Source organism: Schistocerca americana, unplaced genomic scaffold (assembly GCF_021461395.2).
Source record: "Schistocerca americana isolate TAMUIC-IGC-003095 unplaced genomic scaffold, iqSchAmer2.1 HiC_scaffold_240, whole genome shotgun sequence".
Lineage (NCBI taxonomy): Eukaryota > Metazoa > Arthropoda > Insecta > Orthoptera > Acrididae > Schistocerca > Schistocerca americana.
The window spans coordinates 217,160-230,525 of NW_025725951.1; the positions used below are offsets into that span (position 1 = coordinate 217,160).

The 13,366-nt window shown below is 52.7% G+C and overlaps 2 protein-coding genes across 2 annotated transcripts; both read right to left on the reverse strand.

The window, feature by feature from the left end:
• Window positions 1-5,291: 5,291 nt before the first annotated feature.
• LOC124575391 (prestalk protein-like) lies at window positions 5,292-10,068 on the reverse strand. Its single transcript, XM_047131193.1, has 3 exons — window positions 10,014-10,068; window positions 8,131-9,849; window positions 5,292-6,208 (listed from the first exon to the last, which is right to left on the reverse strand). The coding sequence occupies exons 1-3, from the start codon at window positions 10,066-10,068 to the stop codon at window positions 5,292-5,294; spliced, it is 2,691 nt and encodes an 896-aa protein (XP_046987149.1).
• A 1,782-nt stretch (window positions 10,069-11,850) lies between these two features.
• Window positions 11,851-13,127, reverse strand: LOC124575393 (prestalk protein-like). The gene is made up of 2 exons (XM_047131194.1): window positions 12,988-13,127; window positions 11,851-12,904 (listed from the first exon to the last, which is right to left on the reverse strand). The coding sequence occupies exons 1-2, from the start codon at window positions 13,125-13,127 to the stop codon at window positions 11,851-11,853; spliced, it is 1,194 nt and encodes a 397-aa protein (XP_046987150.1).
• Between the last annotated feature and the right edge of the window lie 239 nt (window positions 13,128-13,366).

The window sequence follows — 13,366 nt, forward strand, 5'->3', positions numbered from 1 at the left end:
CGTTTATGCAGCGTATTTTGAGACGATGAGAAGAGACGCGCCGCGCCGCCTGGCCCAGTGAGCGTAGTTTGCTTTGATATAGGACCGTTTGGCGAGGTAAAAAAAATACTAGTTTCCACAGTGGAATGAAAGGAGAGTAACGGAAAGTGTTTAATTTGCAAGTACATCAGACGAAAAAGTAGCTTTTGCGCGAGTTTGTGTAATCCGTTTTTCGGTTTGTATTTGCGTCTTTGAGTGCGTTTTTCTCAGGGACAGTAAGGTCGTATCGAGGTGAAATTTGTATGACGTACTGAGGTCGGTGGTCGCTTGGCGGTGTCAAAGTTTTAAGATTTGAAGTGAGGGCATCGAGGAGTTACGGACGTTTATGCAGCGTATTTTGAGACGATGAGAAGAGACGCGCCGCGCCGCCTGGCCCAGTGAGCGTAGTTTGCTTTGATATAGGACCGTTTGGCGAGGTAAAAAAAATACTAGTTTCCACAGTGGAATGAAAGGAGAGTAACGGAAAGTGTTTAATTTGCAAGTACATCAGACGAAAAAGTAGCTTTTGCGCGAGTTTGTGTAATCCGTTTTTCGGTTTGTATTTGCGTCTTTGAGTGCGTTTTTCTCAGGGACAGTAAGGTCGTATCGAGGTGAAATTTGTATGACGTACTGAGGTCGGTGGTCGCTTGGCGGTGTCAAAGTTTTAAGATTTGAAGTGAGGGCATCGAGGAGTTACGGACGTTTATGCAGCGTATTTTGAGACGATGAGAAGAGACGCGCCGCGCCGCCTGGCCCAGTGAGCGTAGTTTGCTTTGATATAGGACCGTTTGGCGAGGTAAAAAAAATACTAGTTTCCACAGTGGAATGAAAGGAGAGTAACGGAAAGTGTTTAATTTGCAAGTACATCAGACGAAAAAGTAGCTTTTGCGCGAGTTTGTGTAATCCGTTTTTCGGTTTGTATTTGCGTCTTTGAGTGCGTTTTTCTCAGGGACAGTAAGGTCGTATCGAGGTGAAATTTGTATGACGTACTGAGGTCGGTGGTCGCTTGGCGGTGTCAAAGTTTTAAGATTTGAAGTGAGGGCATCGAGGAGTTACGGACGTTTATCGCAAGTGTCTCGCTGTCATTTGTGCGGAGTGGCCGCCTTATAACGTAACTGGGAGCAAGCGGAGCGCAGCGGAGTCGCATTGCAAAGTCGCTTGCTAAGTCGGGCAGCTAGGAGGGGGACAGGACATAATGCATGCTGCCCACAGGCTGCGCAATGCACACTCATGCCTCCCCCCCTCCCCCCCCCCACAAACCACACAGGCGATACAAATGCGCCTGTTGAAATAACCTGTTTGCGACCTTGCTTGTTAAGTTGGGAAGCAAGTAAGGAAGCAGTTCGTGCACTGCGAAGCCATCAGACACACCAGCCCCCAGACAGCAATTAAAATTATCGCTGTTAATTGTATTAGCAGGCGTGCCACCCCCGCCTCTGACGGCGCGTATTTTTTTTTTCCCCCTGGCTTTCCTTCTAGACACCCTTTCACTGCTGCCACACAGCACTGGTTGTGGTTTAAATATTATGTAATGCTCCAATTATTTTAATGCAGCCCAATTGCGACGATTTGTGTGTGTGTGTGTGTGTGATCTGGAAATTTCTGTTTTGCTTTCTCAGTCAGGAAGCTAGGGTTGCAACAATGTTATATTGAAGCCTGCTAACTCAGGAAGTGCAGCCTGGAAGCAAATAGCTGAACATGGATTTTATGACGCCTCCAGGCGACTGTGAGAGGCTGTGCTCATCCCTGGATTCGCACCACGGGATATCGGCCGCGAGCTGCGAATTCCGACGAATGACGGGCCGCATTTTGTGCCCCATAACCCCCCTCCCCCCCCACCACACCCCCTATCGCAATACTGGACCGCGCTTTCCGACGCATTCTGTGGTGTCACCGCCAGACACCACACTTGCTAGTTGGTACTTTAAATCGGCCGCTGTCCATTTAGTACATGTCGGACCCGCGTGTCGCCACTGTGTGATCGCAGACCGAGCGCCACCACAAGGCAGGTCTCGAGATGCGGAATAGCACTCGCCCCAGTTGTACGATGACTTTGCTAGCGACCACACTTACGAAGCCTTTCTCTAATTTGCCGAGAGACAGTTAGAATAGCCTTCAGCTAAGTCCGTGACTACGACATAGCAAGGCGCCATTAACCGTATCTGAAGATAGTCTTATTTGTATTATCAAGAGCGATGTACCACAAGGATGGAATAAAGTTAAGTATTCGAGGAGCTGCATACTTTTCTTATTACCATTCAATACTTATCCTGTTCCAGAATTCACGCCCGTCTGCGTTAGATAGCCTGCATTTCGGCCTCCTCTATCTACAAGGTCTTGGCACATTTGCCAACACATCACATTCCGTCCTTGGCGTACAATGTATCGTCTGCCCTGTGTCCCACGCTCTTCACACTTTCCTTTTTTTTTTATAGTTACAGTCTATAGAAATCCCTCCGTGTTTTCGGCAGGTACTTCATCTGTAACACTACGTTAAGTGAATGGGCGGCACAAGAGGCAGCGTGGATTTATGCGGCATTAGGCATGTCTAGCAGTACTGGTACGTCTGTCTCTCATCTTTTGTGTTACGGTGGATATCTTGCCTTCGATTGTCGTCTGACAACTTGTTAATTGGCGCCACACAGCACAGCTTATGGTACTGATTATTGTAATGCTCCAGTCGTCAGGAATTTCGATGCACCTGTTTGATCTGTCCATTCCTGTTGTTGTCTTGACAGACAGCATGACTGATATTAGACACCACAACGACGAGTGTCTTTTATTCTAGCCACCATGTGGCTCGACTACCATTCTACACTTTGGTTTCCCCACTTTATTATTCAGTAGCGCCTACTGTTGTGGAAGTTCTTCCTTCTTGCCTCACCTCAGACTTAGTACTTGTTTTCACCTTTTGAGTCTCCACTTCACTGCCTGTACAGCGTTTTCGTGTGTTCTCAATTGTAGTAAACATACCATCTACACACTATGTATATATATATATTTATATATATTTTTCTCTATCCTCCTCCATTCACTTTATACTTATATTACCTGTTACTTTCGTTCCTTCCTTATTTCTCTCCGTCGTTTCCTCTTTGCCCGATACATCCTCCCTCTTCTCACCATGGCTTCCTTCTCCTCCTCTCATCCTTCCCCATATTACTATCCTCTTCAACTCTCTCAAACATACTTTCCTCATACACTCCCTTCCTCCCTCCCTTCTTTCTACATACTGCTTTTTCTCCTTCCCATCTCTTTTTTTCCGCATTACAGCATGCAAAGCAGTCTATTCAAGTTCTGTGGTTAATACACACAACTCAGCTGCAAAAGCATCTGTTACTGAACTTGCAAGAGATACCTTGCATGGAGGAGTGACTGCTTACGCAAAACTTACTCTGCACATTTGAGATACTGTACATGCAAGAGTTGCAGAACACACTATTCATGTCATGGCACTACAAGGTTAATCACAAGGTCTACTATCCTTGCAAGTTGTGCTGTCCTCTCAAGTTGTGCTGTCCTCTCAAGTTGAGCTATCCTCTCAAGTTGAGCTATCCTCTCAAGTTGAGCTATCCTCTCAAGTTGAGCTATCCTCTCAAGTTGAGCTATCCTCTCAAGTTGAGCTATCCTCTCAAGTTAAGCTATCCACTCAAGTTGAGCTATCCTCTCAAGTTGAGCTGTCCTCGCAAGCTGTGCTGTCCTCGCAAGCTGTGCTGTCCTCTCAAGTTGTGCTGTCCTCTCAAGTTGAGCTGTCCTCGCAAGCTGTGCTGTCCTCGCAAGCTGTGCTGTCCTCGCAAGCTGTGCTGTCCTCGCAAGCTGTGTTGTTCTCGCAACTTTTACTGTCCCCACAAGGTGTGCTTCCCTCGCAAGGTGTGCTGTCCTTGCAATGTGTGCTGTGCTGTCCTCAAAGTATGCTGTGTTCACAAGGTCACATACACTAACTACGTGTTCTGTCATTGTGAGGATTGCAAAAGCATCTGTTACTCAACTTGCAAGAGTTACCTTGCATGGAGAAGTGACTGCTTACCCAACACTTACTCTGTACATTAGAGATACTGTGCATGCAAGAGTTGCAGCACACACTATTCATGTTCTATCAGGTAAAACCGCTGAATGTGAAGTTCTTCCTATTCATTTTAGTGTATCTGTACATGCAAGTGTTACTATATACATTAAGGTTGCTGCAAATGAAACAGTTACTGGACGTACTAGAGTAATGGCATCCACTAGGTTAATCAAAAAGTTTGTTGTCCTCGCAAGCTGTGCTGTCCTTGCAACCTGTGCTGTCCTCGCAAGCTGTGCTGTCCTCTCAAGCTGTGCTGTCCTTTCAAGCTGTGCTGTCCTCGCAAGTTGTGCTGTACTCGCAACTTGTGCAGTACTGTCAACTTGTGCTGTCCTCACAAGTTGTGCTGTACTCGCAACTTGTGCAGCACTGTCAACTTGTGCTGTCCTCACAAGTTGTGCTGTCCTCGCAAATTGCGCTGTCCCCACAAATTGTGCTGTCCCCGCAAGGTGTGCTTCCCACACAAGGTGTGCTGTCCTTGCAATGTGTGCTGTGCTGTCATCAAAAAGTATGCTGTGTTCACAAGGTCAGATACACTAACTACATGTTCTGTCATTGTGAGGATTGCCGGTGTCAATATCTGTGCCGTCAATGTAAGCTGTACTGTCCTCACAGATTTTGCACTCATCATAAGGTGAGCAGGAATGGCATGGCACAATATGCACTTATCAGAAAATGTGTTTTTCCTCCCAACATGTTGTACCTTAATATGGTGTTCTGTCCTCGCTTCTTTAACGGTCCTGAAAATATTTGCTGTTCTCATAAGATACGCCGTCCTCAAAAAGTATGCTGCTGCACAAGGTGTGTTGTCCTCGAAAGATGTCCTTTCCTTGCGGGCTGTTTTGTCCTTGCAAGGGGTGTGCATTCTGTGCAAGGTGAGCTGTCCTCACTGGTTGTGCTGTCCATGAAAATTATTCTGCCCCCCACATGGTGAGCTGTACTGCCAACATGTGCTAACCTCATAATGAGTGCAGCAATCAGAAGGCATGCAGTCATTGGAACACATAATTTTTCACAAAATATGCCATCTTCATATATTGTCCTATCCCCACACAGTGTACTAACATTACAAGGCATTCTCTCCTCATGGGGTAAGCCTCCCTTATAAAATGTCCTCTCATTCCAACATGTGCTCTCCCTTTAAGGTGTGCGGACTGCCTAAAGTGAGCTGTCCCCTGCATATCTGCCATCTTCTTAACACTTGATGTACTCAGTAGGTGTGCAATTTTATTGGTGTCTTGTGTTCTGAAGGTGTCTTTGCAGGGCGAGCTGTCTTCACAAGGCATCCTAACTTCACAGGTGTGCAGTCTTCACTAAGTGTGCAGTGCTTGTGAGGTGTGCTGTCCCTGCATGGTGTGCCATCCTCACATGGTGTGCCATCTTCGAATGATGTGCCATCCTCGAATGGTGTGCCGTCCTCGAATGGTGTGCCGTCCTCGAATGGTGTGACGTCCTCGAATGGTGTGTCGTCCTCGAATGGTGTGCCGTCCTCGAATGGAGTGCCGTCCTCGAATGGTGTGCCGTCCTCGCTTGGTGTGCCGTCCTCGCTTGGTGTGCCGTCCTCGCAAGGTGTGCCGTCCTCGCAAGGTGTGCCGTCCTCGCAAGGTGTGCCGTCCTCGCAAGGTGTGCCGTCCTCGCAAGGTGTGCCGTCCTCGCAAGGTGTGCCGTCCTCACAAGCTGTGCCGTCCGCGCAAGGTGTGCCGTCCGCGCAAGGTGTGCCGTCCGCGCAAGGTGTGCCGTCCGCGCAAGGTGTGCCGTCCGCGCAAGGTGTGCCGTCCGCGCAAGGTGTGCCGTCCGCGCAAGGTGTGCCGTCCTCGCTTGGTGTGCCGTCCTCGCTTGGTGTGCCGTCCTCGCTTGGTGTGCCGTCCTCGCTTGGTGTGCCGTCCTCGCTTGGTGTGCCGTCCTCGCAAGGTGTGCCGTCCTCGCAAGGTGTGCCGTCCTCGCTTGGTGTGCCGTCCTCGCTTGGTGTGCCGTCCTCGCTTGGTGTGCCGTCCTCGCTTGGTGTGCCGTCCTCGCTTGGTGTGCCGTCCTCGCTTGGTGTGCCGTCCTCGCTTGGTGTGCCGTCCTCGCTTGGTGTGCCGTCCTCGCTTGGTGTGCCGTCTTCGCGAGGTGTGCCATCCTTGCAAGCTGTGCTGTACTCACATACAATGCATGACAAGCCCACCTTGCAGAGCAAGCTGAGCTCACATTGTGTGGTTCTACCATCCCAAGATGTTCTGTCCTCACATAATGCGCTGTCCTCAGTAGGGATGCTGCCCTCAAAAGGAGTGGTGTCCACGCTTCACGTTCTGTCCTTCAATAGAGTCACTTCCTAATAGTATGTGCCATCTCCCATCAGTGTAGTCTCTCACAATCTGTACTGTCTTTCGAATGTGTGTTGCCCCTGGTAGCTGTGCTTCCCTTTCATGGTGAGCTGTGAGGTGCGCTGACAAGTGCGACTGATATCAGAATGTATGCTCCTCTACCTGTAGCAACATGTCTCTTTCTTAAATTAACTTCCTCACAATCTGGGATTATTTCATTAAGAGAGTTATCGCACAAGGTGTACTGCCTACACGTCATGATGCTTGGACATGGTTTGCAGTCCTTACACTGCATGACGTCCACAAAGATCTTCTCACTTAATAGGAGTGATGAAATCAGACTATGCAGTAATAACAGTGTGTAAAGACTTTGCAAGGTGTGCAGAATTTTTAAGGAGTGCAGCCCTTGCAAAGAGTGAGACTTTCAATGACTGTAGCCTTCTCAATGACTGCAACGTTCACATTGAGTGCAGCCTCCGCAGGGAGTGCAGCCTCCACATGGAGTGTAGTCTCTGCATGGAGTGCAGCCGTCACTAGGAGTACACATTTCGCAGAAAATGTAGCCTCCACACGGAGTACACCCTTCGCACAGAGTTCAGTCTTTGCATGCAGTGCAGCAGGTTTCACACAGAGTGCAGCCCTCGAACAGAGTGCAGCCCTCGAACAGAGTGCAGCCTTCGCATGGAGTGTAGCCTTCGCATGGAGTGTAGCCTTTGCATGGAGTGTAGCCATTGCATGGAGTGTAGCCTTTGCATGGAGTGTAGCCATTGCATGGAGTGTAGCCTTTGCATGGAGTGTAGCCTTTGCATGGAGTGTAGCCTTTGCATGGAGTGTAGCCTTCGCATGGAGTGTAGCCTTCGCATGGAGTGTAGCCTTTGCATGGAGTGTAGCCTTCGCATGGAGTGTAGCCTTCGCATGGAGTGTAGCCTTCGCATGGAGTGTAGCCTTCGCATGGAGTGTAGCCTTCGCATGGAGTGTAGCCTTCGCATGGAGTGTAGCCTGCGCATGGAGTGCAGCCTTTGCATGGAGTGCAGCCTTCGCATGGAGTGCAGCCTTCGCATGGAGTGCAGCCTTAGCATGGAGTGCAGCCTTCGCATGGAGTGCAGCATTCGCATGGAGTGCAGCCTTCCCATGAAGTGCAACCATCGCACTGTGTGCAGCCTTCGAACGGAGTGCAGCGTTCGCAAGAAGTGCAGCCAACGTAAGGAGCACAGCCTTTGCACAGAGTGCATTCTTTGCACAGGATGCAGCGTATGCACGGGGTGCAGCCTTCGAATGAAATGCAGTTTTCGCATGGAGTGCAGCCTTTGGATGGAGTGCAACCGTTGCTCGGAGTGCAACCTTCGCACGGAGTACAATCCTTGCTCAGAGTGCAACCTTTGCTCGGAGTGCAACCTTTGCTCGGAGTGCAACCTTCGCTCGGACTGCAGCCTTCGCTTGGAGTGCACCCTTTTCTCGGAGTGCTGCCTTCGCAAGGCGTGCAGCCTTCACAAGGAGTGCAGCCTTTGCAAGGAGTGCAGCCTTCGCAAGGAGTGCAGCCTTCGCAAGGAGTGCAGCCTTCGCAAGGTGTGCAGCCTTTGCAAGGAGTCCAGCCTTTGCAAGGAGTGCAGCCTTCGCAAGGAGTGCTGTCCTCGCAAGCTGTCCTGTCTTCGCAAGCTATGCTGTCCTCGCAAGCTGTGCTGTCCTCGCAAGCTGTGCTGTCCTAGCAAGCCGTGCTGTCCTAGCAAGCTGTGCTGTCCTCGCAACCTGTGCTGTCCTCGCAAGCTGTGCTGTCCTCGCAACCTGTGCTGTCCTCGCAACCTGTGCTGTCCTCGCAAGCTGTGCAGTCCTCGCAAGCTGTGCTGTCCTCGCAAGCTGTGCCGTCTTTGTAAGCTGTGCCGTCCTCGCAAGCTGTGCCGTCCTCGCAAGCTGTGCTGTCCTCGCAAGCTGTGCTGTCCTCGCAAGCTGTGCTGTCCTCGCTAGCTGTGCTGTATTCGCAAGCTGTGCTGTCCTCGCAAGCTGCGCTGTCCTCCCAAGCTGTGCTGTCCTCGCAAGCTGTGCTCTCCTCGCAAGCTGTGCTGTCCTCGCAAGCCGTGCTGTCCTTGCAAGCCGTGCTGTCCTCGCCAGGTGTGCTGTCCTCACAAGCCGTGCTGTCCTTGCAAGCCGTGCTGTCCTCGGAAGCCGTGCTGTCCACGCAAGCCTTGCTGTCCTCGCAAGCCGTGCTGTCCTCACAAGCTTTGCTGTCCTCACAAGCTTTGCTGTCCTCGCAAGCTTTCCTGTCCTCGCAAGCTGTGCCGTCCTCGCAAGCTGAGCCCTCCTCGCAAGCTGTGCTGTCCTCGCAAGCCGTGCTGTCCTCGCAAGCTATGCTGTCCTCGCAAGCTGTGCCGTCTTTGTAAGCTGTGCCGTCCTCGCAAGCTGTGCCGTCCTCGCAAGCTGTGCTGTCCTCGCAAGCTGTGCTGTCCTCGCAAGCTGTGCTGACCTCGCAAGCTGAGCTGTCCTCGCAAGCTGTGCTCTCCTCGCAAGCTGTGCTGACCTCGCAAGCTGTGCTGTCCTCGCAACCTGTGCTGTCCTCGCAAGCTGTGCTGTCCTCGCAAGTTGTGCTGTCCTCGCAAGCTATGCTGTCCTCGCAAGCTGTGCTGTCCTCGCAAGCTGTGCTGTCCTCGCAAGCTGTGCTGTCCTCGCAAGCTGTGCTGAGCTCGCAAGCTGTGCTGTCCCCGCAAGCTATGCTGTCCTCGCAAGCTGTGCTGTCCTCGCAAGCTGTGCTGTCCTCGCAAGCCGTGCTGTCCTCGCAAGCCGTGCTGTCCTCGCAACCTGTGCTGTCCACGCAAGCTGTGCTGTCCCTGCAACCTGTGTTGTCCTCGCAAGCTGTGCTGTCCTCGCAAGCTGTGCTGTCCTCGCAAGCTGTGCCGTCTTTGTAAGCTGTGCCGTCCTCGCAAGCTGTGCCGTCCTCGCAAGCTGTGCTGTCCTCACAAGCTGTGCTGTCCTCGCAAGCTGTGCTGACCTCGCAAGCTGAGCTGTTCTCGCAAGCTGTGCTCTCCTCGCAAGCTGTGCTGTCCTCGCAAGCTGTGCTGCCCTCGCAAGGTGTGCTGCCCTCGCAAGGTGTGCTGACCTCGCAAGCTGTGCTGTCCTCGCAAGCTGTGCTGTCCTCGCAAGCTGTGCTGTCCTCGCAAGCTGTGCTGTCCTCGCAAGCTGTGCTGTCCTCGCTAGCTGTGCTGTCCTCGCAAGCTGTGCTGTCCTCGCAAGCTAAGCTGTCCTCGCAAGCTGTGCTGTCCTCGCAAGCTGTGCTGTCCTCGCAAGCTGTGCTGAGCTCGCAAGCTGTGCTGTCCTCGCAAGCTGTGCTGTCCTCGCAAGCTGTGCTGTCCTCGCAAGCTGTGCTGTCCTCGCAAGCTGTGCTGTCCTCGCAAGCTGTGCTGTCCTCACAAGCTTTGCTGTCCTCACAAGCTTTGCTGTCCTCACAAGCTTTGCTGTTCTCGCAAGTTGTGCTGCCTTCGCAAGTTGTGCTGTCCTCTCAAGTTGAGCTGTCCTCTCAAGTTGAGCTGTCCTCTACAGTTGAGCTGTCCTAAACAGATGGACTGTCCTCTCAAGTTGAGCTGTCCTCTCAGGTTGAGGTGTCCTCTCAGGTTGAGATTTCCTCTCAAGTTGGGCTGTACACTGAAGTTGAGCTGCCCTCTCAAGTTGAGCTGCCCTCTCAAGTTGAGCTGCCATCTCAAGTTGAGCTGCCCTCTCAAGTTGAGCTGCCCTCTCAAGTTGAGCTGCCCTCTCAAGTTGAGCTGTCCCCTCAAGTTGAGCTGTCCTCTTAAGATGAGCTGCCTTCTCTAGTTGAGCTGTCCTCTCAAGTTGAGCTGTCCCCTCAAGTTAAGCTGTCCTCTCAAGTTGAACTGTCCTCTCAAGTTGAGATGTCCTCTCAAGTTGACCCCTCCTTCAAGTTTAGCTGTCCTCTGATGTTGAGCTGTCCTCTTCAGATGAGCTGTCCTCGCTAGATGAGCTGTCCTCTCAAGTTGAGCTGCCCTTTCAAGTTGAGCTGTCCTCTCAATTTAAGCTGTCCTGTCAAGTTGAGCTGTCCTCTCAAGTTGAGCTGTCCTCTCAAGTTGAGCTGTCCTCTCAAGTTGAGCTGTCCTCTCAAGTTGAGCTGTCCTCGAAGGCCGTGCTGTCCTCGCAAGTTGTGCTGTCATCGCAAGCTGTGCTGTCCTCGAAAGCTGTGCTGTCCTCCCAAGCTGTGCTGTCCTCGCAAGCTGTGCTCTCCTCGCAAGCTGTGCTGTCCTCGCAAGCCGTGCTGTCCTTGCAAGCCGTGCTGTCCTCGCCAGGTGTGCTGTCCTCACAAGCCGTGCTGTCCTTGCAAGCCGTGCTGTCCTCGGAAGCCGTGCTGTCCACGCAAGCCTTGCTGTCCTCGCAAGCCGTGCTGTCCTCACAAGCTTTGCTGTCCTCACAAGCTTTGCTGTCCTCGCAAGCTTTCCTGTCCTTGTAAGTTGTGCTGTCCTCTCAAGTTGAGCTGTCCTCTCAGGTTGAGGTGTCCTCTCAGGTTGAGATTTCCTCTCAAGTTGAGCTGTACACTGAAGTTGAGCTGCCCTCTCAAGTTGAGCTGCCCTCTCAAGTTGAGCTGCCCTCTCAAGTTGAGCTGCCCTCTCTAGTTGAGCTGCCCTCTGAAGCTGAGCAGCCCTCTCAAGTTGAGCAGTCCTCTCAAGTTTTGCTGTCCTCTGAAGTTGAGCTGTCCTCTCAAGTTGAGCTGTCCTCTCAATTTCAGCTGTCCTCTCAAGTTGAGCTGTCCTCGCAAGCTGTGATGTCCTTGCAAGCTGTGCCATCCTCGCAAGCTGTGCCATCCTCGCAAGCTGTGCTGTCCTCGCAAGCTGTCCTGTCCTCGCAAGCTATGCTGTCCTCGCAAGCTGTGCTGTCCTCGCAAGCTGTGCTGTCCTCGCAAGCCGTGCTGTCCTCGCAACCTGTGCTGTCCACGCAAGCTGTGCTGTCCCCGCAACCTGTGTTGTCCTCGCAAGCTGTGCTGTCCTCGCAAGCTGTGCTGTGCTCGCAAGCTGTGCCGTCTTTGTAAGCTGTGCCGTCCTCGCAAGCTGTGCCGTCCTCGCAAGCTGTGCTGTCCTCGCAAGCTGTGCTGTCCTCGCAAGCTGTGCTGTCCTCGCAAGCTGTGCTGTCCGCGTTAGCTGTGCTGTCCTCGCAAGCTGTGCTGTCCTCGCAAGCTGCGCTGTCCTCGCAAGCTGTACTGTCCTCGCAAGCTGTGCTGTCATCGCAAGACTTGCTGTCCTCGCAAGCCGTGCTGTCCTCGCCGGCCGTGCTGTCTTCGCAAGCTTTGCTGTCTTCGCATGTTGTGCTTTCCTCTCAAGTAGTGCTGTCCTCTCAAGTTGAGCTGTCCTCTCAAGTTGAGCTGCCCTCTCAAGTTGAGCTGCCCTCTCAAGTTGAGCTGCCCTCTCAAGTTGAGCTGCCCTCTTATGTTGAGCTGTCCTCCAAAGTTGAGCTGTCCTCTCAAGTTGAGCTGTCCTCTCAAGTAATGCTGTCCTCGCAACCTGTGCTGTCCACGCAAGCTGTGCTGTCCCCGCAACCTGTGTTGTCCTCGCAAGCTGTGCTGTCCTCGCAAGCTGTGCTGTCCTCGCAAGCTGTGCCGTCTTTGTAAGCTGTGCCGTCCTCGCAAGCTGTGCCGTCCTCGCAAGCTGTGCTGTCCTCGCAAGCTGTGCTGTCCTCGCATGCTGTGCTGACCTCGCAAGCTGAGCTGTCCTCGCAAGCTGTGCTCTCCTCGCAAGCTGTGCTGTCCTCGCAAGCTGTGCTGTCCTGGCAAGGTGTACAGCCCTCGCAAGGTGTGCTGACCTCGCAAGCTGTGCTGTCCTCGCAAGCTGTGCTGTCCTCGCAAGCTGTGCTGTCCTCGCAAGTTGTCCTGTCCTCGCAAGCTGTGCTGTCCTCGCAAGCTGTGCTGTCCTCGCAAGCTGTGCTGTCCTCGCAAGCTGTGCTGTCCTCGCAAGCTGTGCTGAGCTCGGAAGCTGTGCTGTCCTCGCAAGCTGTGCTGTCCTCGCAAGCTGTGCTGTCCTCGCAAGCCGTGCTGTCCTCGCAAGCTGTGCTGAGCTCGCAAGCTGTGCTGTCCTCGCAAGCTGTGCTGTCCTCGCAAGCTGTGCTGTCCTCGCAAGCCGTGCTGTCCTCGCAAGCCGTGCTGTCCTCGCAACCTGTGCTGTCCACGCAAGCTGTGCTGTCCCCACAACCTGTGTTGTCCTCGCAAGCTGTGCTGTCCTCGCAAGCTGTGCTGTCCTCGCAAGCTGTGCCGTCTTTGTAAGCTGTGCCGTCCTCGCAAGCTGTGCCGCCCTCGCAAGCTGTGCTGTCCTCACAAGCAGTGCTGTCCTCGCAAGCTGTGCTGAGCTCGCAGGCTGTGCTGTCCTCGCAAGCTGTGCTGTCCTCGCAAGCTGTGCTGTCCTCGCAAGCTGTGCTGTCCTCACAAGCTGTGCTGTCCTCGCAAGCTGTGCTGTCCTCACAAGCTTTGCTGTCCTCACAAGCTTTGCTGTCCTCACAAGCTTTGCTGTCCTCGCAAGCTTTGCTGTCCTCGCAAGTTGTGCTGCCTTCGCAAGTTGTGCTGTCCTCTCAAGTTGAGCTGTCCTCTCAAGTTGAGCTGTCCTCTACAGTTGAGCTGTCCTATACAGATGGACTGTCCTCTCAAGTTGAGCTGTCCTCTCAGGTTGAGGTGTCCTCTCAGGTTGAGATTTCCTCTCAAGTTGGGCTGTACACTGAAGTTGAGCTGCCCTCTCAAGTTTAGCTGCCCTCTCAAGTTGAGCTGCCATCTCAAGTTGAGCTGCCCTCTCAAGTTGAGCTGCCCTCTCAAGTTGAGCTGCCCTCTCAAGTTGAGCTGTCCCCTCAAGTTGAGCTGTCCTCTTAAGATGAGCTGCCTTCTCTAGTTGAGCTGTCCTCTCAAGTTGAGCTGTCCCCTCAAGTTAAGCTGTCCTTTTAAGTTGAACTGTCCTCTCAAATTGAGATGTCCTCTCAAGTTGACCTCTCCTTCAAGTTTAGCTGTCCTCTGATG